The following is a 26,904-nucleotide window of genomic DNA, read 5'->3' on the forward strand; positions in this document are numbered from 1 at the left end:
CCTTAGGAAAATTGCCCCCTACCTGTCCTTGGTAGCTCGGAAACAAGCAACAGTTGCCTTAGTTTCATCTAGGCTAGATTATTGCAATGCCCTTTATAGTGGCATTAGCAAAGGTTCCAGCCACCGTCTCCAAATGGTACAGAATGCAGCGGCCAGGATGGTTTTAAACCTTCCTAGACTAGCTTCTGTAACCATGGCCAGAAGGGACCTTCACTGGCTTCCGATTCCTTCTAGGATTTCTTTTAAACTTCTCTGTCTGGCCCACAGTGCTATACATGGCTCAGGCGGAATCAGGTCTCTTCTGTGTGTGTACATCCCCACGAGAACCCTCCGGTCCTCATCAAAGAACATGCTTACGGTGCCCAGATTCGCTAAGGTGAAATGGGGAGGCAGAGCCTTTTCCACCTTGGCTCCAAAACTTTGGAATTCCCTCCCCCTGGAGATTTCTAGCCAGTCTTCTTTGGCGGTCTTCAGGAAACACCTGAAGACCTGGCTTTTTTCCCAGGCATATAAGGGGTCACGCTCCTAGTGATCTTTGGTCCTGTTATCTGGTAGCCTGGACTTTTTTGTTTGTTTGTTTTGCGCCTTGATGCCCTTTGGGGCTAAGTGCGCGCGGTACAAATTGTCATTCATTCATTCATTCACGCTTCTGGCGTGGAAAGTCGTGAAAAGCCCTGACATCAGTGCACCGGGGTGGCGACTATATAGATGCAAACGCACGAGGTACTGCTATCAAAAATCTTCCGGCTCCAGCCGGACGCGTGGAAGTTCAAAGGTAGGGAATCTGCGGCTAGATCATGTTTCTACCAGAAAAGGCGTTACTGTAGGTAAGTAAATTGTCCAGCTTGGCAAGAAGCTGTTTTCATCTGCCAGCTTAGGGCTGCGGTCGGTGAACACCACATGCCTCTTGGGCCGTTATTCCCACTCTCTGTGGGACACGGTTGCGCAGGTGCTGCCCAAGTATCCGAAGGAGGCCCAGACAGTAAACCTCCTTTTCTCTCTGACCATCCGGACAAAGTTGTTCTAAGGACTCGTCCATCTTTTCTGCCAAAGGTTGTCACTGCCTTTCACATCAGGCAGACCATCACTTTGCCCACCTTCTTTCCGCCTCTGCATCCTTCTTAAGAGGAAGGAGAGATTTTCCACTGTCTGGTCCCAAAACATGCACTTTCATTCTACCTTAACCGCACACAACAGTTCGGGTGGATGACCAGCTCTTTGTTGGCTACGTGGGCGCCAAGAACGGTCGGGCCGTGCACAAACGGGCCATCGAGAGATGGGTCGTTCTGTTCATTAAGGCTTGTTATTCTTTGACTAAAAAGGAGCCTCCCATGGGGCTACGCGCCCATTCTACCAGGGCGACGGCAGCCACTACTGTGCTTTGGGACTGGGAGTTCCCTTGCATGTCATCTGTCAGGCAGCTACGTGGGCCTCGCTGCATACGTTTACCAAGCATTACTGCCTGGACAGTCAAGTCTGGATAGACAGCTTCTCTGGCCGTTCTGTTCTCCAGGACTTTCTGGTGTGATCTTGTTTCACAGACCCACCACCGGGGTTGGTATTGCTGGGGTATCTATTCTAAGGTAAGTAATCTATCACTACGTGTTTCTTTCAGATGCACAAGTTACTTACCTTCGGTAACGATATATCTGTAAGAAACATTAGTAGTGATAGATTCCTTACCGCCCCACCCATCCTCCCTGTTCTGCAAACTGATTTCTAGGGTTCAGGGCCTTAGTTTCATGGCACCAGTGGTCAGGCTCTGCATTCCTGGTGCGGAAAGCCGTCCGTGCGCGTGGGTGCATCTAAGTAGCTCCAGCGATGTCATCCCGGCGCCAACGACGCACGCGGAGCCGCACGACGACGCCTACCAATGTGCAGGGGTACTGCTGACGAAAACTTTCAGGATCCAGTCTGACGCCTGGGGGTAATTCTAAGGTAAGGAATCTATCACTACTAATATTTCTTACAGATATATCGTTACCGAAGGTAAATAACTTGTGCATTAGATGCATGTCAAATTTTCTGACCAGTGATCCATAATTCTTATATTGGGCTGGAATTGCCCTGGTATTGTATAAACTATCCTCTACCAGGTGGGGACACAATCAAATTATCTTGACATAGAATGAACTATTATCTGAACTTAGAGCTGTGTGTAGTTCGTTGTAGTTATGTAAGTCTGTAAAACACATTTTCACTATATATTCCCTTCTCCCTGCATCCACTTTTACAGCTATCCTCAAACAAGTTCACGATTTTCAAGATAATTCAGACTTTAATTGGTTAATATGCTTCTGTAGTAGGGGGTCTCTGTGTATAGTCCTAATCTAGTGAATAGTCTCGCTCATGTGCGGGGACCCCGGAGCAATCAAAAATAATCTCTTAAGCGGTCTTCTTTGCAGTACTGCATAGACACTTAAGAGAGAATTAAAGACAAATACATGCAAGGCTACACTGCCCAGTACTTCAACTAGAAATGCAAAGGATATTCCACCAATATCACATTTAATCCTGTCTGCCAGGTTTCACCACGTAAAACACTTCCTCCCTTCACCAAATCCTTGGAATGATAGAGAGGAAGGACAGGACAGACAAGCCCCCATAGGCTGCCATTATGTGGCTTAAAAAGGGATACCGTGCCTTTAAGGAAACTTTCCAGAACTCTCCTGGTATCCCAGAATGCACAGCAACTCCCTCCACTTGCAGTTCTTTTTTCCGGCTCCTGCTAGCAGGACCCTGGAGCATTGAGCTCTCCCTTTTTTGGTTTTTTTCTACAAATTGTGCATTTTTCAAGTGTTAGAGTATGTTCACTCGACGTGTTTTTGCCTCTTCTCATCTTTGCTGGAATTTCTCTGGTGTTTTGGCTGCTCTTTTATCAAATATGCCTGCCTTATTTGATAAATGTCCTGAGTGCTCCAGGAAAAAGGCAAAATCGGATCCTCACAGGGTGTGCATCCTGTGCCTGCCTTCTTCTCATGTTCCTGAGGAGTGTGATCTCTGTCTGCAGTTCCCTAAAAGGACCCTGAAGGACAGGGAGAAGACCAGGCTCCAAGGTTTGGAGCAGAGAAGACAGCAAGGACAAGGTGGGTCTGGGCATGACGGGGCTCCTTCCTCTGCCCGTGCGCCGGCCTCTGGGGGGCTCCCCAGTAAGGAAAAGGCCAGAAAACGCCACCGGTCTCCATCGACGTCGATAGCGTCGAAAGGAATGACCACAGTCTGTTCCCCGTCTCCCCAGGGCTCTGGGTCGAAGCGCCGTTGACGTTCGACGTCCAGGGGACTGACGTCGAGACCTCCGACGAGGTCGACGTCAAGGACTGATTCGTCATCGAGCCATCATAGACGTCGAGAGAGGTCAAGACGCCGGCGCTCGCCGTCGAGGCGACACCGCCGGTCACCGTCGGCGTCGACATGTAAGTCAGCGACGTCGAGACGAAGATCAGCGTCGAGACGGAGGTCGTCGACGCCGAGGAGATCGCCGTCGTCGAGGAGACGATCGACGTTGAGGCACCGACCGTCGACGGCGAGCAGACGCTTGTCAACGTCAAGGAGACGTTCGTCGACGTCGAGAGGACGCTCACGTCGAGGAGGAAGCCTAGACGTTCTAGGACCAGGACGGAGTCTTCGGCTTCAGCGAGCACACGGTCGCGGCGGCGCCGTCGCTCATCTACAAGGGGTAGGGCCTCAAGATCGCCCCCCTCTGGTCAGAAGACGAAGAAAAGGAGAGTGGGACAGTCTTCGGGCTCGGAGTACTCTCAAGTTTACTCACCCTCCAAACCGAGGTCGCCTACACATCCTCCTTTGCCCGTGAATCCTCCTCCGCGGACCACGACTCCTCCTCCACTGCCTCAACCTCCTACTCCTTCACCACCTGCGGTTCCTCCTCACCGTCCTCCTCCACCAGCTCCGCCAAGGTCGGCCTCATTACCTCGTTTGCCGACGCCGCCTACGGGGCCTCCACAACCTAAGCTCTCGGTTCGGCCTCCACAGCGCCCTCCTTTCCGGCCCGCGGAACGTCCGAGGCCGCGGAGGTCGAGGTGTCGCTCAAGACGGAGCGATAGGTCCAGGAGTCGCCGTCACTCGTCCACGTGGTCCAGATGGCGCCGTAGGAGGGACAGGTCTAGATCCCGCCACACGGGTTTGTCCAGTGCCAGGGACTACTCGCCGACCCAGACGGACTCCCCTCGGACGAGGGTGTCCCCGATCGACGACATTCTCTCCTTCCAGGATGTGTTGCTGCGAGGAGCGGCTAAGCTGGGCATCACTCTCACGGTGCCCGCGCCCTTGACTTCCGTCATCTTCGAGACCCTGCACAAGAAACAGTTGTCTCGCCCCTTGTTGCCGTTGGTGCCTGGGCTGGTGGAACCGGCCATGGAGCTCTTCCTCACCCCTGCGGTTACGAAATCAGCTCCTTCCAGGCTGCATAAGAAGTATCGGGCCCCTGACTCGGATCTGGCGTTTCTTCGCTTGGACCCTGCGCCGGACTCAGTGATTGTGACGGCGGCAAGGAAGCAACACGCCACCACTCTGTCATCGACAGTGCCTCCTGACAAGGAGAGCCGCTGGATGGATTCGGCGGGTAGGAAGGTCTGCGGGACGGCCACCACGTCTGAGGGCCGCTAGTGCCTCAGCTTGTTGGGACGTTATGATCGGTCCCTATGGGAGTCCCTCACACGGTTCTTGGGACTCCTTCCCCAGGAGAACAGGGAGGATTTCCAAGAGATCATGAATGAAGGACACATGGTCTCCAACCAAGTGATCGGCTCTGCTGCGGATTCCTCCCTCCTGGCAGCACTCGGATACTGTCATGGGGTCAACCTGAGGCGCCACTCCTGGCTGCGTCTGACGTCCTTGAAGCCTGAGGCACAGCAGAGGGTGGCCAATCTACCCTTCTCGGCGAGACCCTTTTTGGGAAACATGCGGACGAGGAAATGGCCCGCATGAAGGCGGAGGCTGAGACCTTGACGGCTGTCGGGTTGGAAAAGCCGAAGGAACAGAAGAAGACCTTCCGCTCGTTCCAGAGACGGTACGGGGCGCAAGGTAGAGGGCAAGGTCGACAGGCTGGGCAGCAACAACAGCAGCAGCAGCAACAGTTCCAGCAACGCCCGTTCCAATATGCGCCAGAGGGGCCGTGGTGGTCAGCAGTCTTCATCCGCGACCAAAGGCCCGGCGGGGTCTAGGCCCTGAGGTGCTTCTTCCCCCTCATCCGTTACCCGCTCCGGTGGGAGGAAGCATCCAACATTACCTGGCCGAGTGGAGAAACATTACTCAGGACAAGTGGGTGCTGAATATTGTTTGCAATGGATACAGACTTCGGTTCACCAGTCCGCCTCCAGCAATTCCACCGGTTGCCTCGCAGTTCCAGCTACGGGAGCTCCAGGCGGAGGCCGACACCCTGTTAAGAAAAAGGGCGATAGAAGACGTCCCTCTGTCTCAAAGGGGAAAGGGCCTTTACTCTCGCTTCTTCCTGGTGAGGAAGAAAGACAAGAACGAGTTCAGGCCCATTCTGGATTTGCGACAAGCAAACAAGCGGATTCGCAGGGAAAAGTTTTGCATGCTGTCTTTGCACCAGATTTACCCTCAGCTGCAAAGGGGAGACTGGCTTTGCATGATAGATCTGTAAGATGCGTACTTCCATGTGCCCATTGCACGGAAACACCGGACGTTCCTGCGCTTCCTCGTCGGCACCAATCACTATCATTACACCGTACTACCGTTTGGACTGAAGTCTCCACCCAGGACGTTTTCGAAGTGCATGGCTGTGGCGGCAGCGCACCTGCGAAAGGTGTTTGTCTACCCGTACCTGGACGACTGGTTGATCAAGGCCTCCACCTTCCAGGAAGCACAACTGCACTTCAACAGGACGGCCATACTGCTGAATCAGCTGGGATTGCACATAAATATGTCCCAAGTCTGTTCCGATCCCGGTCCAGTGCCTGCAGTACTTGGGAGCCTCCATCAATACGCTGTCAGCAAGCGTGTCTCCTTCGGAGGAGAGACTCTTATCACTCCTTCGGAAGGCTCAGGCTCTCATAGCTGCTCCACCTACAACAGTGAGGACGGTGTCTTCTCTATTGGGGTCGATGGCCTCTTGTATCTTCCTCACCCCACATGAGGCTGCTGCAGGAATGCTTGGAGGATCAATGGGACCAGAGGAAAGGGTCCTGGGACGACAGTATCCAGTTGTCTCTTCATGCCCAACAGTCCCTGAGGTGGTGGTGCTCGGCAGAGAATCTACTCAGGGGGGTTATTTTCCACAAGGATATCCCGACTCAGACTATCATGACGGATGCGTCTCTCCAGGGCTGGGAAGCGCATTCAGACCATCTACAAATCCAGGGAACGTGGTCTCCAGCGGAGTCCACGTATCACATCAATTTCCTGGAACTCAGAGCGGTTCACTTGGCATTGAAGACCTTTCATCCGTCCTTCCAGACCAACTCCTTGCTTGTACAGATGGACTATACGACCACGATGTATTACCTCAGCAAGCAGGGGGGCTCAAGATCGCGCACACTGTCACAGGAAGCACAGGCGATCTGGCACTGGCTGCTAGCCAGAGGACTGATGATAACGGCAACTCATTTGCCAGGTGTGCAGAATGTTCAGGCGGACGCCCTCAGCAGACTGCTTCAGGAAAACCACGAGTGGGTCATAAACGACGAAGTGCTCGGCGACGTCTTCGCCATGTGGGGCACTCCAGACGTGAATCTGTTCGCCACCGCCGAAAACAGCAAATGCCGCGACTTCGCCTCAAGGTATTATCAGCCGGGGACTCTGGGGAACGCGTTTTGGATCAGCTGGTCGAACAGCTTTCTGTACGCTTTTCCACCCTTTCCCCTGATTCCGACAGTGCTCATCAAGCTGGCCCAATCCCGGGCGCGGATGATCCTCATTGCTCCGGAATGGCCCAGGCAGTGGTGGTTCACGGACCTGCTTCACCGGTCTATCCTGCCTCATCGGCGACTGCCGTGTCGGCCGGACCTTCTCACGAAGTTCGGGGGACAGATGGTGCACACCAAGCTCTCGTCGTTCAGTTTGGCGGCATGGCTCCTGAGATAGTGCAATATGGCCACTTGAATCTTCCTGAGGATTGGATGGACCTATTGAAGGAGGCTAAGAGGCCTTCTACTAGGACCTCTTATGCTTACAAATTGAAGAGATTCTGCATCTGGTGCTTGTCTAAGAACTTTGATCCGATAACCTGCAAAAAGGATGTTATCCTTCCATACCTTCTGCATTTAGCTCAGTCTGGACTTAATTTCCATTCCATTAAGGTTCATCTGGCTGCGTTGACCGCATGCAGGAAATGTCCTTCTTCCAGATTCCTGCGATTAAGGATTTTTTGGAAGGGTTGAAGAAGGTGTTCCCTCCTGTTCGGCTTCCTTCGCCTGCATGGGAACTGAATGTGGTGCTGTCCAGGCTGATGAAGGAACCCTTCGAGCCTATTCACAAGGCTTCACTGCAGCACCTGTCTTGGAAAGCGGCGTTCCTCGTGGCCATTACATCGGCCTGCAGGGTGAGTGAGTTTCAGGCATTGTGTTGCCAAGAACCTTATACTGTGTTTCATGCTGCTACGGTTGTTATGCGTACTCACCCTAAGTACCTTCCCAAGGTGATTTCTGATTTTCATGTTAATCAGACTATAACTTTACCAACTTTTTTCCAGAATCCTTCCACTCCAGCGGAAAGGTCTCTTCATTCCCTGGATGTCAGAAGGGTGTTGAAATTCTATCTGGATAAAACCAAAGACTTTCGCAGGTCCGACCAATTGTTTGTCAACTATGGGTTGGTTAGGACTGGTCTGGCTACTTCGAAGCAGTCCATCTCTAGGTGGATTGTGTCATGTATCCAGCTCTGTTATCAGAAAGCGAATAAGACCTTAGGGGGTAAGCCTAAGGCGCATTCCACCAGGGGCAAAGCGGCTACAACAGCTTTGCTTCGAAATGTTCCCATGCAGAGATCTGCAAGGCTGCCACTTGGAAGTCGGTCCATACCTTTGCTTTACTGTCAGGACTCCGATGCCAGGGCAGATGCTGAGGTTGGGCAGGCTTCATTTGAGAAATCTGTTTGCACAGTAGTGGTGTTGCCTTATTTTTCTCTACCGCCGGGTTATTTTTGGATGGGCTTGCCATTCTATTCACTAGATTATAACTATACACAGAGATCCCCTACTACAGAAGGAGTAGTTTCTTACCTGTAACTCCAGTTCTGTAGTAGGGGTATCTCTGTTATAGTCATAAGCGCCCGCCCTCCACCCTGGTGGAGAAAAGGATAAAATGATGAATGCTACAGGTCTAGCTGTATACACCTCCAAAAAGAACTGAAAGTGGAGGGAGTTGCTGTGCATTCTGGGATACCAGGAGAGTTCTGGAAAACTTCCTTAAAGGCACGGTATCCCTTTTAAAGCCACATAATGGCAGCCAATACGGGGCTTGTCTGTCCTGTCCTTCCTTTCCATCATTCCAAGGATTTGGTGAAGGGGGGAAGTGTTTTACATGGTGAAACCTGGCAAACAAGATTAAATGTGATATTGGTGGAATATCCTTTGCATTTCTAGTTGAAGTACTGGACAGTGTAGCCTTGCATGTATAGGCTGCATTATTTGTCTTTAATTCTCTCTTAAGTGTCTATGCAGTACTACAAAGAAGACAGCGTAGAGATTATTTTGTATTGCTCCGGGGCCCCCGCACATGAGCGGGACTATTCACTAGATTATGAGTATAACAGAGATACCCCTACTACAGAACTGGAGTTACAGGTAAGAAACTACTCCTTCCTGACGGCCTTGAGTTGCAGACAGTGATGGAGAAGGATCAACATCAGTCTCCCCTACGTCTGCAACACATACGAAAAGGAAGAGCCTTCTCAGTAGCAGAGCTTTGTGAAGAGAGGTCGAGGTCATTGGAAGGGCTGTTTGTTAGTGATCAGTGCCCTTCAATCTTATGATCCATTATATGCTGCATTTGAAAAGACAGTATGCATTTCATCATCTCCCAAATCTGAATGCACCAGTGTGTGCTCTCCGTCTTCTCCGATGGTGCTGCCAAACTATCCTACTCTTCCACCACTACCCCCAGCTCCTCCTCCGGCACCACTTCCACCAGTGTCAATTTATCCACCTCAACCTGTTGAAGCCTCTCTTCCGAGGCCTAGAGTTTATCCGTGACTATCACGTTGGAGAGTTCGCAATCATTCGCACCACTCCAGTCACCACCACAGGTCTTGGCATGCTTCGTTTCTACCATCCTCCAGATGCTCTCACCATCATCATGTGTTTAGATCTAGGTCACGTACAAGGTCAAGACCCCATTCAACCTACTGTTCCACCTCCTCTTCCAGCACAGGAAGATACTCTCAAACGCTGTAGTACTCTCCACAACCACAGGTTTCTCCAGTGGATGATGTCACTAACTTATAAGAGGTCCTGGTGAGAAAAGATATGAAGTAAAACATCCCAATATCTCTTCCAATACCATCCATATTGGACATATTTGAGACACTTCACCACTGATAAACATCCAGGCCTCTCCTCCTTTTGGTTCCCGGTCTGTTGGAACCAGCGATGGACTTGTTCCTTATTTCAGCTTCAGCTAAGTCTGCTCCATCGTGGCTACAAAAGAAATGCAGACTTTAAGCGCAGAATCGACTCTCCGCTTCGCCCCACTCCTTGATTCTGTGGTTATCCTGGCAGCTAAAAAACATCATTTTCGTCTACTGTACCACCAGACAAGGAAAGTAAGAAGCTTGATTCAGTGGGCCGCAAGGTATGCGGTACAGCTGCTACCACCATGAAGGCAGCAAGAACATCAGCTTTTCTGGGCAGGTACAACAGGACCTTATGGGAGTGTACTTGCAGAATTTTTGTGTAGAAGACCTCCCCAGAGACAAAAGGGAGGACTTCCTTGAGGTTGTCAAGAGGGGATGATGGTCTCCAACCAGATCATCAGTGCTGCAGCTGATTCATCCTTGCTTGCAGCCAGCCGTGGTCCTTGCAGGTAACAGCGGTGGAGCAGTGAGGCCACGTTGGGGGAGATGTCGAGGGACCATGCAGTGGAAAAATAAAAGTATAAATTTTCCCTCTTCATCGTCCCACGAAATTCCCTCCAAGCAGCCCCACCACTGTTACTTGCACGTACAACAGCTGTTAGCCGCCCATGAGTACTGTCACGGAATGACATCACGAAGACATTCATGGCTCCGTCACATTGGCCTCAAGCATGAATCTCAACAATGGATCCTTGATCTTCCATTCTCTGGATCTACAATCTTCAGCAGTCACTTTAACAGTGAGATGGTCTGGTTGAAGTCCGAAATGGAAACCCTCAAGGCAGTAAATGGCAAGAAATAAAAGGATCAACGAAGGCCCTACAAACCCTACGAACTGCGTTTTTCTCTGAGAGTTCAAACCCCTCACTGGTACCAAGAAAACCCAGCAGCAGAAACCTTACCAACAACATCAGCTGCAGTAGCCTAGAGAAAAAGCCACTCAACAGCCTGCACAGGGGGGAATGCCTACAGCAGGCTCCAAGCATGAATCTTTACTTCCCCTGCTTCTGGTTCCCACTCTAGTAGTGGGAAGTATTTCCCATTTTCTGACAGAGTGGCAATCCATCACAAAAGACGCCTGGGTAATAAATATTATTTGGAATGGGTATTGTCTCGGGTTCACCTATCCTCTGTTGATTATAACACCAAAACCACCCAATCAACATCTACAGATGGTGTGCTTGAAAGCCAACATCCTTCTGCAGAAGCATGCGGTGGAGACTGTTCTTCCCAAACACCAGGTATCAGGCATTTATTCCTGATACTTTCTGGTGAAAAAGACAGGTCCTAGAAACGAGTTCATACCCATTTTCGATTTGAAACTGGCCAGTTAATTCGACAAGAAAAGTTTCCATTGCTGGCACTGCATCAGGTCTATCCCCCCTTACACCAGGAAAACTGTCTGTGCTCTGATCTAACCTCAAAGATGCGTATTTTTATATACCAATAGCCAAGTGGCATTGCAAATTCTTGAGGTTCGGTGTGAGTCCTGACCATTACCAGTACACAGTGCTTCAGTTTGGCCGCAGGTCAGCCCCATAACTTTATCTAAGTGTATGGCAGTGGTAGCTGCTGACCTCAGGAAGCATCTAGTTTTTGTCTACTCCTTCCTAGCCGATTGGCTCATCAAGGCGTCGATGCCTCAGGAAGCCTGTCTGCATTACCAGTGGGCAAGAGATCACCTCTAAAGAATAGGGCTGCATATCAATCACAGCAAGTCAACGTCTACTCTGGTTCAGACAATGCATTATTTGGGGGACTCCATCGACACCAGTCAAGCAAGAGTGTGTCCTTTGGAGGAGAGACTGTTATCAATCTGTCTTAAGTGTCATTCTCTCATAAAGGCCTTTCAGCCCACATTGAGAGCAGTGTCATCTCTCCTTGGCTTGATGACTTCATGTATCTTTCTAACTCCAAAATGCCCGTCTCCACATGTGTTCTCTTCAGGAATGTCTTGAGGATCAGTGGGACCAACTTATGGACAATTTGGAGAACAGATGACACTCTTACACCCCCCCATCCCGCCCCATGCAACGCAGTCTCTGAAATGAAGGTGCTGTCCAACTAATCTGCTTCATGGGATGCCATTTCATCATTATGTTCCTTCCAAGACCATAGCAACAGATGCCTCTTTACTAGGATGGGGAGCACACATGGGTCGCCTCCAAATCCCGGGCACATGGTCTCATAGACAGATACGTTGAAAGCTTGTCTTCTGCCATTCAATACTCAATTTCTGCTTGTTCAGACAGACAAAACGACAACCATGTACTACCTCAACAAGCAGAGGGGAACGAGTTCTAAACCATTATCCTACGCGGCCCGGGTGATTTGGAAGTGGCTGATAGCCAGAGACCTGCAGATCACAGCAACTCATCTCCCAGGTGTTCAAAATGTTCAAGCAGACTCCCTAAGCAGAGTCCCGCAGGAAAACCATGAATGGTCCTTCACAATGACGTAGTTCAAAACATATTTGGGCTGTGTGGGGCTCCGCACATCAATTTGTTTGCCACTGTAGAAAACAGAAAATACCCAGGCTTTGCCTTGAGGTTCTTCCAACCAGGGACATTGAGGAATGCCTTTTGGATCGACTGGTTGAGCAAATTTCCTCTGATCCCTTTGATTCCATCGGTCCTCCTCAAACTGTCTTACTCGAGAGCCAGAATGATCTTGATTGCTCCAGAATGTCCACGTCAATGGTGGTTCAAGGACGTTCACCGGTCAGAGCATCCACATCTTAAGCTGCCATACAGGCCAGATCTTCTCACAAAATTAGAGGTTTTGCATTTGGTGGTCTAACAAAAACTTGGACCCAACAACCTGCCAAGAAGATGTCATTCTTCTATGCTTACTTCATTTGGCAAAATCTGGCTTACAATTCTCTTCCATAAAAGTTTATGTGGCGGCTCTTATGGCCTACAGCAAATGTCCTTCACAAACCTCTTTTTTCAAAATTCCTGTTATCAATGAATTTTTAGAAGGGTTGAAAAAGGTTTTCCTCCCATTAGGCAGCTTCCTAGCCCTGGAATTCAATATAGTACTCTCACGCTCATTCACAACCCTTTTGAACCCATTCACTAATCTTCCTCGCAACAACGTTCGAGAAATCCAGGCGTCTCGTTCTCACAAACCATAAGCTGTTTATCACTCCAACAAGGTAGTGATGAAGACTGACTCAAAATTCCTTCCTAAAGTCATTTCGGATTTTCACATCAATCAGACAATTTCCTTACCAACTTTCTTTCAGCATCCTTCCCTATCTGCTGAAAGAACTCTGCATTCCATAGACATTAGGCGAGTCTCAAAGTTATATCAGGACAAAGCGCAAGACTTAAGTAAATCAGAACAATTATTTGTAAACTATGGCCCGGTCCGTACAGGTTTGGCTACTTCCAAACAGTTCATCTCCTGATGGACAGTAACTTGCAACCTATTATGCTACTAAAAAGCCTACAGAAATTGTCTGCTAGACCTAAAGCTCACTCTACTAGGGGGAAACCGGCGACTGCCGCTTTGATGAGAAATGTCCCTATAGCCGAAATTTGCAAAGTGGCTACTTGGAGATCTGTTCACAAGTTTACCAAACATTATTGTTTGGACTTGAATGCTAGAATAGATGCTCAAGTAGGACAGGCCTCACTGAGACATTTATTTGCTTAATCTGGTTGTTTGGTCGTTCCTCAGTCTTTTCCACCGCTTTTGTTTGGGATTGGCTTGCTACGCTATTCAGTGCTTATGACTATCAATGTAGATCCCCTTGATATATTTTATTTGTCATAGTGCAAACATTCTTTTTGCCCCCAAAATGTACAATTGGTCATCTACTATGTATTCCTTAGAGCAATAAAAAAATCTGCAGTTTTCTTGGGCAGGCTCTGTGCACTTTCCTCTGACTTCAAATGATAAGAAGGTAAGCAAGACAGAAAAGAATGAATGGAATATCAGGTGGATCTGAATTTGAAGTCCGTGCCTCTAAAGAGCTGACTCATTGTTTCAATGGGTGACACTTGCAGGGCACCATTGACAACTGATGTACCATCCAACATGCTGACCTGAAAATTTGTCAGATGAAGTCTAGTCACAACAATCTAAAGGGGTTAAGGGGGAGGGTAATAGGTAAGGCTGCCCCCCACTCACACAGTAATCAGTCAATTGAAGCCTCACCTATTAGGAAACGCATCCATATATAAGACCAGGAGACGGGGTCTGATATCTTTTTTTTTACTCTTTATTTGCGACTGCAGTCAAATATTACATTGCTTTTACAGTTAGTATCTGCTACATACAGTCTTTTCATTTTTCTCCCTTTAAACTTTGGGCATCTGACTTGGTGACTCTAATAAAAATGGTCATATAGGTCGCCATCTCCGGCGAAGACATTAGTATGTAATAACAAGAACTCTTTGCAATTAGGTTCATATTGATAACAGTACACCTCTCAGTAGTATGTATGCGACTTTGGACCCAGAGTTTAAGTCATATCCAATCCCCATCTCTCCCTCTATCCCTCCCCGTTTTGTACGTCTCCTGGCGTCCTGGCACAACCTGTTCTACCAGCCTTTTAACTGACAGGTTTTGCTGCAACAGAATAAAAACGAATAGCTAGCAAAATCCTGCTTTATTTATATATTTTTTCTGTCTGGTTAGGGGTTGTTTATGTACACAACATTTCACATCTGTGTCTATATGTCTGGTATTGTTCTTTCTTCATCACTATTCTCACATATGCACGATTATCTGTTCTTGTGCACTTCTGTCTTTTCACATAGAGAGAGTGGCCAATGATGAGAAGTGGTTATACCGGTAATTGTTAGCCGGGAACCCCCTCGGGTGTTGCTACCGTGAGGTACTCTCTCTATTTTCCACAACTTTTTGGTGGTGTTGTATGTGGACCTGTGTGTATTTTTACTGAATTATCACGCACCTTGACCATATGATTAGTGTTATTTGACACATCTAGGGGATTTATATTGATAACAAGATATCAGACCCTGTCTCCTGGTCTTCTATATGGATGCGTTTCCTAATAGGTGAGGCTTCAATTGACTGATTAGATGAAGTCTAGTGCCTCGGGGCTACTATTAGATAAGTAATATTTAAGAAGTTTAGCACACACTGAGAAAATCTTACCAAAGTGAAAAAGGAGAAGTTCAAAATGTCGCAGCTCAATTGTGCAGATCAGGGGTTCCAGTCTTCCCCTATCTCTACTACTGGCTGTTGAAGGCGGGCTTGCCCCAAGCTGTCGTCTCCCACCTCCAGACTATGGCTGGCCTCCTGCATTCGCTGGGGTTCTCCATCAACGTGCAGAAGTCGCACTTGATGCCCTCTCAGAAGCTCCTCTTCATCGGAGCGGTTTTGGACTCGGCGCAGTTTCAGGTTTATCCTCCCAAGCAGCGAGTCCGGGATATTCAGGCTATGACTCCGATCTTTCAGCCTGTATCCTGGATTTCGGTCAGGATGGCGCTCCGGCTCCTGATGACCTCCTGCATTCTGCTGGTAGAACATGCCAGGTGGCATATGCAGGCTCTGCAGTGGGACCTGAAGTTCCAGTCGGCACAGCATCAGGGCAACCTGTCCGATCACGTCCAGATCTCGGAGGGCAGTGCACGATACTTGCAGTGGTGGCTCACGAATCGCGATTGGATCAATGGCAGATCCCTCTCCCTTCCCCAACCGGAACACACAGTTGTGACGGATGCGTCCCTTCTGGGATGGGGCGGCCAGATGGGAGAGGCAGAGATCAGAGGCCTTTGGTCTCCGGCGGAGTCCCGGCTCCATATTAACCTTCAGGAGCTTCGGGAGATCCGACTTGCACTGAAGGCATTCCTTCCCTCTGTCGTGGGGAGAGTAGTGCAGGTGTTCATAGACAACACCACCGCCATGTGGTACTGTAACAAACAGGGCGGTGTCATGGACCCTATGTCAGGAGGCTCTGCGCCTCTGGACATGGCTGGAACATCAGGGCATTTCCCTGGTGGTTCAACTCCTGGCAGGTTCACTGAACACCAGGGTGGACGAACTCAGCCACCGGTGCATGATGGATCCCGAATGGCGTCTGAACTCGGACGTGGCGCAAGGTCTCTTTCAGCAGTGGAGAGAGCCTTGGTTACATCTATTCGCCACCGAACAGAACGCGCAATGTCATCAGTTCTGCATGTTGGAATTTCCAAGGCGGCACTCGCTAGGCGAAGCTTTTCATCACGAGTGGAGTTTGGGTCTACTGTACGCCTTTCTGCCTATACCACTTCTACCCAGAATGCTGAAGAAGATCAAGCGCGACCGGGCTAAAGTTATTCTTGTGGCTCCGGACTGGGCTCGAAGAGTATGGTATCCCGAGCTACTCAGCTTTGCTGATTGATCCCCCGCTCTGACTGCCTCTTGGGGAGGATCTTCTGTCGCAGAAGCAGGGAAGGGTTCTCCACCCGAACCTGTCCAGCCTCCACCTCCTTGCTTGGAGATTGAGTGGCGACAGTTGACGTCTTTTGACCTGCCTCCCGAAGACTGCGATGTTATCTTGGCAGCCAGGCGTCCCTCCACTAAAACGGTATATGCCTGCAGGTAGAATACATTTGTGGCATGGTGCCCAGCAAAGGCTGTGGATCCCCTTATGTCTCTCTTTCAAAGGGCATTCTATTTCTCCTCTCTTTGGCCCAGCAGGGCTCTGCTCTGGGCACTATCAAGGGCTGTCTCTCGGCCATTTAAGCCTTTTTACGACTTCCAGATCCGCCTTCCCTTTTCAAGTACCCTGTTGTAAATAGATTCTTAAAAGGCATTACTCATCTTTTCCCTCCTGCTCCTTTCATAATGCCTCAGTGGGACTTGAACCTCGTTCTAACTTATCTGATGTGTTATCCCTTTAAGCCACTTCACAACTGTCCTATTCGTCTTCTCACTTTAAAGACTGCTTTCCTGGTTGTCATCACCTCTGCCAGAAGAGTGAGTGAGTTCCAAGCTCTTGCTTCTAAACCTCCTTTTCTCTCTGTCCATCCGGACAAAGTTGTTCTAAGGACTCGTCCATCCTTTCTGCCAATGGTTGTCACTGCCTTTCACATCGGGCAGACCATCACTTTGGCCACCTTCTTTCCGCCTCCGCATCCCTCTAAAGAGGAAGAGAGGCTCCACCGTCTGGACCCAAAACTTGCGCTCTCATTCTACCTTAACCGCACACAACAGTTCCAGTGGATATCCAGCTCTTTGTTGGCTACGTGGGCGCCAAGAAATGTCGGGCCGTGCACAAGCGGACCATCTCTCGATGGGTCGTTCTGTGCATTAAGGCTTGTTATTCTTTGGCTAAAAAGGAGCCTCTGGTGGGGCTGCGTGCCTATTCTATCAGGGCAACGGCAGCCACAACTGTTTTGCATGACATCTGTCAGGCAGCTACATGGGCCTCGCTGCAGACGTTTAGCAAGCATTACTGTCTGGGCAGCCAAGTCCGGAGAGACTGCTTCTTTGGCCGTTCTGTTTTCCAGGACTTTCTGGTGTGATCTTGTTACACAGACCCACCACCGGGGTTGCTATTGCTGGGGTATCTATTTTAAGGTAAGGAATCTATCGCTGTGTGTTTCTTTCAGATGCACAAATTACTTACCTTCGGTAACAAATAATCTGTAAGAAACATTAGTAGTAATAGATTCCTTACCGCCCCACCCATTCTCCCCGTTCTGCGAACTGATTTCTAGGGTTAAGGTCATCCCTTTCAGGGCCCTAGTTTCATGGGATTAGTGGTCAGTTTCTTGCATGGCTCTGTGTTTCTGGCACGAAGAGTCGTGTACAGAACTGACGTCAGCACACGTGGGCACGTCTAAGTAGCTCCAGAGACGTCATCCCGTCGCCAACGATGCATGTGGAGCCGCATGACGACGCTTACCGATGCGCAGGGGTTCTGCTGACGAAAACTTTCCGGATTCAGTCTGACGCCTGGGGGTAATTCTAAGGTAAGCAATCTCACTACTACTGTTTATTACAGATATATTGTTACCAAAGGTAAGTAACTTGTGCTTCTTGGAGCCAGGCGTCCCTCCACTAAGTTAGTATATGCCTGCAGGTGGAACAAATTTGTGGCATGGTGCACAGCAAAGAATGTGGATCCCCTTTCTGCCCCTCTTTCAGTTCTTCTTTTTCTTCTTTTCTTGGCCCAGCAGGGCTCTGCTTTGGGCACTATCAAGGGCTACCTTTATGCTATTTCAGCCTTTCTCAGACTCTCTGATCAGCCCTCTCTTTTCATGTCCCCTGTTCTAACTAGATTTCTCAAAGTCATTACTCGCCTTTTCCCTCCTATTTCGTTTGTGATGCTACAGTGGGACTTGAACCTGGTTCTAACATATTTAATGTGCGCTCCCTTTGAGCCTCTTCACAACTGTCCTCTTTGTCTGCTAACCTTGAAAACCGCTTTCCTGGTTGCCATCACCTCTGCTAGGAGAGTAAGTGAGCTCCAGTCTCTTTTTTGTAAGCCTCCTTTTCTATCTGTCCATCCGGACAAAGTTGTGCTCAGGACACGTCCATCCTTTCTGCCAAAGGTTGTCACTGCCTTTCACATCGGGCAGACCATCACTTTGCCCACCTTCTTTCCGCATCCTTCTAGAGAGGAAGAGGGGCTCCACCGTCTGGACCCAAAATGTGAGCTCTCGTTTTATTTGAACCGCACACAACAGTTCCGGGTGGATGACCAGTTCTTTGTTGGCTACGTTGGCGCCAATAAATTTCGGGCAGTACACAAGCGGACTATCTCCCGTTAGGTTGTCTTGTGTATTAAAGTCTGTTATTCTCTAGCTAAAAGGGAAGCTCTGTGGGGGCTGCACGCCCATTCCACCAGGGCGACTGCAGCCACTACCGCATTGGGACGTGCAACACATCAGTCAGGCAGCTACGTGGGCCTCGCTTCACACTTTTACTAAGCACTACTGCCTGGACCGCCAAGTCCGGAGAGATGACTTCTTTGGCCATTCTGTTCTCCGAGACTTCCTGGTGTGATCTTGGTTCGCAGACCCACCACCAGGGTTGGTATTGCTGGGGTATCTATTCTAAGGTAAGGAATCTATTGCTATGTGTTACTTTCAGATGAACAAGTTACTCACCTTCGGTAACAATATATCTGTAAGAAATATTAGTAGTGATAGATTCCTTACCGCCCTACCCATCCTCCCCGTTCTGCGAACTGATTTCTAGGGTTAAGGTCATCCCTTTCAGGGTCCTAGTTTCAAAGCACCAGCGGTCAGTATCTTGCATGGCTCTGCTTTTTCTGGCTCGGAATGTCATGTACAGAACTGACATCAGATCGCGAGGGCGGCGTCTACGTATCTGCCATGACATCATCTCTGCGACCACGACACCAACGACGGACGCGGAGCCACACGATGCCGCCTTCCGACGTGCAGGAGTACTGCTGACGAAAACTTTCCGGATCCAGTCTGACGCCTGGGGGTAATTCTAAGGTAAGGAATCTATCACTACTAATGTTTCTTACAGATATATCGTTACGGAAAGTGAATAACTTTTTCTGTTGGCCCATTCGACCTTTTTGTTTTTACCACACTAACAGTTTTTGTTCAAATCACCTGTTGTGATGATATTTCTTAAAGGTACACAGCATGTTTCTGCCAAAACACTTTTTGATGCCACAGCTGACTTAAATTTGGTTCTCATTTTCCTTATGTGTATTCTCTTGAACTTCGAAAACAGACTTTCTGGTTGCAATAACATCAAAGCGCCATGTGAGTGAGGTTTAGGCCCTCTCTGTCCAACCTCTTTATGTCACCCTTTTCTAGACAAACTGGTGTTAAGAACTCCACCTGCCTTCCTGCCGAAGGTAGTAACAACAACTTCTCATGTCAGACAAGCTATCACCTTTCTGACATTATTTGCTCCACATTATCCTCGAAAGAGGAAGATATTTTTTTTTACATAGAATATAACAAGGACCATTGCATGGATGATCAGCTTTTTGTGGGTTTCAGTGCTGCAAAGAATGGCAAGGTGGTGCAGTAGCAAACCATAACTCAATGGATAGTCCTCTGTATTAAGATTAGAGATGTATTGGCTAAGAAGCAGCCTCCAGAAGGTCTGAGGATCTATTCCACCAGAGCCACGGCTGCTGCCACTGTGTTGGCACGCAGAGTGCCTTTCCTGGATGTCTGTCTGTCTGGTTGTTAATTAGCATTAGTGCACACGTTCATTAATCACTTTTGCTTTAATAGTCCGGCTGGTTGGGATGGACATTTTGCCTCCACAGTCCTGATCCATTGCTAGTGCATACTTGAGTCCTACAGGACACATTTTGTAGCCATCCTGTCACTTTTGAATAACTGTCAACAGCATGGGGGTATCATTATACATAACAAACTACTTTTCTATTTGTAAATGTGCTTTATACGCAAATGGTTAAGTCTACTTAACATTGAAAAAAAGAGAAGCTAAAGTGTTTACACATTCTATTTTAGGAGGTGGAACAAACCAGAAGTGCTGTAGACGAAGACAGAAAAATGTATCTTCAAGCTGCTATAGTCCGAATCATGAAAGCACGTAAAGTGTTGAGGCATAATGCTCTTATTCAAGAGGTAAGCAGTGTATCTGGTTGGCTGACTGTGAAGTTATTTTTCTTATTCTTACTACTTTGAAATACTGAACTCTGTAACTCTGCATACAATATCAATATATACTAAACATTATGGATCCGTACATCTCCACCATTTGGCGTCCACACTTGTGTGGGGACAAATTTAAGTGGATCAGTAATTCACAAATATTTTCTAGAGTACTTCTGGAAACCTGCAGCAGTACATGACTCTTGCAAATGGCTTTCTACCGGCGGGCTTTTAACTTCATGTATAAATGCTGATCGGGAAAATGGCACTGCATTTGCTCGATTGTTTTTCTTTACAGGGAAAACATTTCTGGTGAAAAGCCTCTTGCTGTACAAACCCATCAATTTTTGGGGTCTTCCTTCCACCCATGAAAGGAATGTACTTCTGATTTTGCTGGCAGTAAATGTCTTACCATTTTCATGATGGTAATGGATGACAAAAACATTAGCGACTACCTAAAAATACGTGCGTTTGTGGGTGTCCTTAAACTTTACGAAATATGACCAGCTTGGAATGTCTAGATCCTCTCACCCCCACTGCCCTTCTTCCCCCAATCCCCCCAGAGTAAGATTTTCTCATGCTAACTATTGCACCATGGAACGAATATTAACCAGGTGCAGCCCAAGCTACAAGATTAAGTTTAGTTTTTGTGAATTACTATATTAATACCACCAAAATTAATATGTATATTCACATTGGGTTTACGCATGCTTTTACTTAAGCCTGAGGCTGATGTAAAGCATAAAGACATAATGAAGAACCTCCGGTAAGTCAATTCTTTTATATTGCCCATTTTGTCAACCAATAGACAAAATCTAAGACCAATAATAAAATAAAGTGTGATGGTAGCTCACAAATTGTAAATAATATTTGTGAGCTCAAATGAGAGTCTCTTACTTGATGAAAGGCTCAATGATTTATGCTTCCTTGTTTAGCAAATTTTTTAGAATGTTGAGAGTGAAAAGCACAATATGGTTCCTCAAAAGGCAGCCTGTAACTTCTGTCTCTGCTCTGGAATCGGTTAGACTTCATGGCAGATTTTAATAACTGGCCAAGAGAAGAAGTAAATGATATTTTTTAAACGGGGTACGAGACAGTAAGGACAAAAGTATCTTACTTTACAATCATTAGTATACAGAATGCAGCAAAACTAAAAACATGATTATGGAAGTAGGAGGATTGCAGTATTTCTAGGATTTTGGCGAATCTTGCAAATTATTCCCAATCAAATACCCTTAATGATCCTTGTTGTCCTATGCTTGAATATCTCACTGTTTATGAGAAGTGCATGTCGAATGAAGTGTTGTAATGGAAAATCTCTGTCAATGGGAAGAAAATAAATGTAACAGCGCCTTGTGCTAGGCCAAGCCCCCATCCTGCTGGACGAGAGGCACCGAAGTATATTGCCTTCCTGTTTTTTGTTATGCTTGCTTATCACTATGGTTTTCCATCATGTACATCAACCCCACTTCCTGTCAATGGAAAAGACTGCACCCAAGAGTTCCTGCGCATGGGCCAGAATTTGCACACAAAGAACAACATAGTTTTATTTGGTGCATTCATTGTACACTCTTTTTTTTATCTGGTTCCTCCACATTCTCAATAAATGGAAAGCCTTCCCCAGTGAAGAGAATTAGTCATGTTGTCCGCTTCTGGTTTCTGTGTTTCATTTTGCGAGTCTCTAATTGCAACTGCTTGCGACTTGAAATTAGAGACTCGCAAAATGAAATATACTAATGTGTCTCAAACACTTTAGCAATTCCCAATTGGGTCGCAATTGACCTGCCTCGTCATTATTCATGAGGCAGGTCGCGACCCAATTTGCGACCCATTAGGAATGAGCAGTAATACAAGGATGTTGGCCTGCTGGGGTCAGCAGACCACCATGTCTGTTTGCTTTTAAATAAAACAACTTTTTTTTTAATGCTGTCAATTTTCCTTAAAGGACACACAGGCATCTTTAGCCTAAACTATTCAGGATGGCTAGGATGCAGAAATATTTTATTATAACCTCTAGTCTCGACAGAAGTGCTTGGGTCTGGCAATGGGTAGGAGTTTCGTGCTTTCCGCCAAGAGACCAGGACAATCAAGCTATGATACTGGTGTTTCCACCTTTGTCCTAGATCTCAGTGAAGTTGGAATTGAGGTTACTAGAACTATTGGCCTCCTGCATCCTGTTGGCCAACCACGCCAGATGGCACATGCAAACTCTGCAGTGGGACCTGAAGTTGTCACAAAACCAGGGGAACATATTGTGTTCTTTCCAGGTTTCAGAGGAGACTGGGACGCACTTTGGATTTTTGACTTGCTGCTATTTTTAAGGATTTGCTACCACGCCTTGCGGAACCCGCTCCGTGGGTCCCGCTTCGTCCAGACAGTACCTGTGAAGTGTTGGCCCCTGCTGGGTGAGTGTCAGGGCTGCGAGCGCGGACCGGGACTCGCTTTCCCAAGAGTCCCGGCTATCCGAAGGCCGAGTCAGCTGGCCCGCTCTCCCTGACCGCCCCGCCCCGACTAATCTCTTCAAAAGGACCCTGCCTGCTGTTGCTACGTGGGACGCCCTTTGGATTTCTGACTTGCTGCTATTTTTAAGGATTTGCTACGACGCCTTGCGAAACCCGCTCCGCGGGTCCCGCTTCGTCCAGACAGTACCTGTGAAGTGTTGGCCCCTGCTGGGTGAGTGTCAGAGCTGCGAGCGTGGACCGGGACTCGCTTTCCCAAGAGTCCCGGCTATCCGAAGGCCGAGTCAGCTGGCCCGCTCTCCCTGACCGCCCCGCCCCGCCTAATCTCTTCAAAAGGACCCTGCCTGCTGTTGCTACGTGGGACGCCCTTTGGATTTCTGACTTGCTGCTATTTTTAAGGATTTGCTACCACGCCTTGCAGAACCCGCTACGCGGGTCCCGCTTCGTCCAGACAGTACCTGTGAAGTGTTGGCCCCTGCTGGGTGAGTGTCAGGGCTGCGAGCGTGGACCGGGACTCGCTTTCCCAAGAGTCCCGGCTATCCGAAGGCCGAGTCAGCTGGCCCGCTCTCCCTGACCGCCCCGCCCCGCCTAATTACGCCTCCACGGCCATAAGAACAGGCGAACCCCGCTGCGCGGGAGCGCCCGGGGCTAAGCCCGGGCAAAGGGCGGGCCCTCTGTGGCCCTCAGAGGCCAGAGGAGACTGGACTGGGCTCAAACCCCTTGGTTGCTCATCTATTCTTCGTAGGTTTAGTCTTTAAATGTCATCGACCAGCACTGACCCTATCATGTCCGATAGGTCAGGGAGCTCCCTCAATGGAACATTGGACAATTATTTTTCCAAGACTATTGTGGACCTTCCTAAGGAGAATGCTTTAGCAGAGCGGCGAGCAGAACGCCGCCGCTCAATAGAAGGTATGAAGAATAGGCCTCTGGTTGAGTCATCGTTACCAGTAATTTCCTCTACTGAAGGGAGCCAAAATGGTAATGACTGTTTACTTCTATCGGATAACCTACCCCTCGTATTTAGAGACTGTACGCCGCCAGCTAGTACTTGCCCCAAGTTCATTGTGAATGATTTGTCATCAGCTAATTGTATTAGCATTCCAACAGTAACCGAGGCTCTGACTACCCATACATCCTTGCCTTGTAAACATTTACCAACTAGGGTTAAAAAAATCACACCGCTCAGAAATTTTGGCCCACCGCCTACAAAAAAAAGGAGGAAAAGGGGTGAACCGCAACAACAGAAACTGAGCCATACCGAGTTCGGGAAAAAAACTAGTCCATCACTGGGAGTGTTAAGGCCCTAATAGCTATACCCGAAGTAATTACTCCTATCCTACCATCCCCACCATCCCCACATTCTATAGAGATTGATGGTGAGGCTAACACTGACCATCTACCAACAGATATTGTGCCGCCAATAGTATATAATTTGGCCACTCTAGATAGCATTGGAAACCTAATTAGGAATTATTCCCTAGCTATCATTGATAAATTGAATAAGGTGGAGGAACGTTTATGGAAATTAGAGCGGGAATTGGCAAGTAATGGGGTTCCCACAAAACCAGATGCAAATAATACCGTGCAAAATATTATACCACCTACCCAACCTAGTACTTCTGCCCCAATCTGTAAAAACAGTTTCAATCGGGTCGGGGACAATCGATATTTGCCCGGCGGTATTGCCTCTGTGACCCTCTAGTTATTTAAATCAATGAAGAGGCAGGCGCTGGAGACTGGAAGGCAGGAAACAAGGCTTTTATTCTCTCCGGAGGAGAACACAACGAAACGGACAGAAGGTATCGTTCAGAGGTGCTCTAACTTACGTTTGAGGCCTGGCCCCTTATATACAGTGTTTTATGGTTTTATTGCAGTTTACATATATGTGACAAAGCTTTGATATACGGAAAGACATACCCGGAATCCCCCTTTGGGGCCCGTTCCCACACACATTTACAGTTGAAATCCCCACCCTAATCACAACAGGTGATGAGCATCGCGCAGCTGGATAATCCGCCGAGTCACAGAATGTGGGGGGTTTGATTGGATCTCATGGGGTGGGGGCTTTGATCAACCCGGGGATTTCTTTGATGGGGGGAAGCTTTCTATTGTACGGGGAGGGGCGAGGGTGGTATCGGCAGAGCTGGGTGTCGGCCTGGGAACGGGGAGGACAAAACGGGCACACGGGGAAAAAAGGGGGTTTGCATCTAAGGGCCGGAGATCATGAAAGGAAAGCAGGGAGGTGTCGCGCTGGGAACAGGATGAGGGCCGGGGGCAGAGCAGCGCCGAAGAGGGGTTTATGACTCCAGGCAGGTGCAAGCAGGGGGGTGGTCAGCGGGCAGGCTTAGCGAAGGCAAAGGGCTATGTCAGGGGCCAGCGGCATGCAAAAGGGTTGGTTCTGATCGGGGCATTTTAAAATGGCGGGCGCGCACGACAAAAGTGTGGCATCAGGGGAAGAGGCAAGATGGCGCAGATAATGTTCACCAAAACGCACTAATTTTCCACAGTCCCTCCTTTAACATATTCAAGACATCTTGTTGGTTCATCTTCTACTCGGGTCTATTGTGGTAAGCATGAGAGAGAAAAACGGTAGGAAACCCAAGATAAAGAGTTGTAAACAATACATTTTGAGGTTTCTAGTTTTTAGGAGGTGCACCTATTTGATGAACTTTGATAAATTTGTTCAGCAGGAAAGTCATAGGAATGAAATACAAAAACGGCGAGCAGCAAGTACATATCATAACATAAACTGGCAGGTTAATACATATTTCGGATTCGGATTGGAGCAGGATCAATACAATGGTGGCTGGGAGAGAAATGAGGCGTAGAAAAAAACGGTGGTTTGAGGATGTCAAATGTTCGAAGTTTACGAGTTCTCATTGTTCTTTGTGATCTTTCGTTGGCGCTGTTGAGCACCGGCGGTGGAGCTACAAGTCCGGCTCTGTTCTAAGTTCTGCGTTGCAGGGCACGACCCTTTCCTCGCGTTTCTGGTCGGAAAGGTCCTTTTCGCCCTGTGTCCTTTGAGGTGATTGTCAGAAAGTTCCGATGGAAGAAGAGCGTTCAAGACAGTCCATAGGGTAGGTCAGAGGAAAAAGGGGATGGAGCAAGGCCAAATTAGGAACAAACTAGGGGAACGAGAGACTTCAAATAGGCGGGCGTGTGACGGAATTCGGAGAGCGGGGACTTGTCGACAGGCACTGGACGTCGAGCAGGGGCATCAGGTCGACCCTTTCTTTTCATGCTGTCGAAAACAGTGCCTCGTCCTGCAGCTCTTTTCAGTCGTGGTCTCGCCTTGGCTAATGTCGCAGGTGTCCCTTAGTCTGTAGTCGGGCCTCGTGCTCCCACATCCGGTCCTTCTCTCCTCCAACAGCAGTACCCTTAAACAAGTTTGAAAAGACAGTTTTTTAGAAAATTTTCGGATGACGATAATCAAAAAGTCTATTTCTCTCCCAGCTCCAGGCAAAGAATGAAAATGTCCGTCATTTTTAACGTTCACAACTGGCATATGAATGACCGGTGGCGGACCTGCTGGATTTACTATGACCTTCCTTCATAATCATTTATTACAGGCATGACGGTTCATCTGATGGTAACCCACCTTCGGGAGACAAATCTGGCAAAGATATGCCGTTCTCTAGAGTTTCACATTTACAAAAGGGTACAGTGAGTCGTCAACATGGTACTACACAGGTATTTTGCTGAGAGACGAACATGGCTAAACATTTCCTTTCTATCGGCGCATCCTGTTTTTCAGCTACTGCGAGGTTCATTTTGACGATTTCTTTACCTTGCTCTAGTCTGTTAACCTTGTAAAACATCATTCTGGGTCCTACGTAGCCTTTTACAGCCCGGTTACTTAACTAGGAAGGACAGGGGTTTTATGGGAGACAACCAGGGACATAGACAGGGGAGGCAACGGGGGTGATCGTTTTTCTGGTTTCGGTATTGCGACGATTCGGGGAGGGGAGGGTCGCGTATTCTGAGGTCCTTGTTTTATACTATAGGAGCCGTTGACATGTAGTTCCCTTATTTCGGGCCAGATTAGGGAACCTCTGTTGTCTTACCTGTCCTTTCCCTTACGGCCCAACCTGGGTTTATTGACTTCTAGCGGAAAAGGAGAGGTAATGACGCGGCCTCAGGGTGATTGCATTAAAGACAAATGTTTGTGCAAATACTGACGGTATTTGAAGCCAATTAGGTGGTGTGCTAGGGGTGGCGATCTGCCAATTTCGGGGCTAACCACTCGGGAGAGTGGTAGTGCAAAAAGAGAGAGAGAGAGAGAGAGAGAGAGAGAGAGAGAGAGAGAGAGAGAG

General features: G+C 48.4%; 1 protein-coding gene across 1 annotated transcript in view; it reads left to right on the forward strand.

Annotated features, from left to right (window-relative positions):
• CUL2 (cullin 2) overlaps positions 1-26,904 on the forward strand; it is a 517,464-nt gene that overhangs the window by 473,234 nt on the left and 17,326 nt on the right. The window contains exon 20 of the mRNA XM_078663320.1: positions 19,986-20,102. Within this exon, the coding sequence (XP_078519446.1) occupies positions 19,986-20,102 (117 nt within the window). The remainder of the gene's footprint in view (positions 1-19,985; positions 20,103-26,904) is intronic.

Source organism: Lissotriton helveticus, chromosome 10 (assembly GCF_964261635.1).
Source record: "Lissotriton helveticus chromosome 10, aLisHel1.1, whole genome shotgun sequence".
NCBI lineage: Eukaryota > Metazoa > Chordata > Amphibia > Caudata > Salamandridae > Lissotriton > Lissotriton helveticus.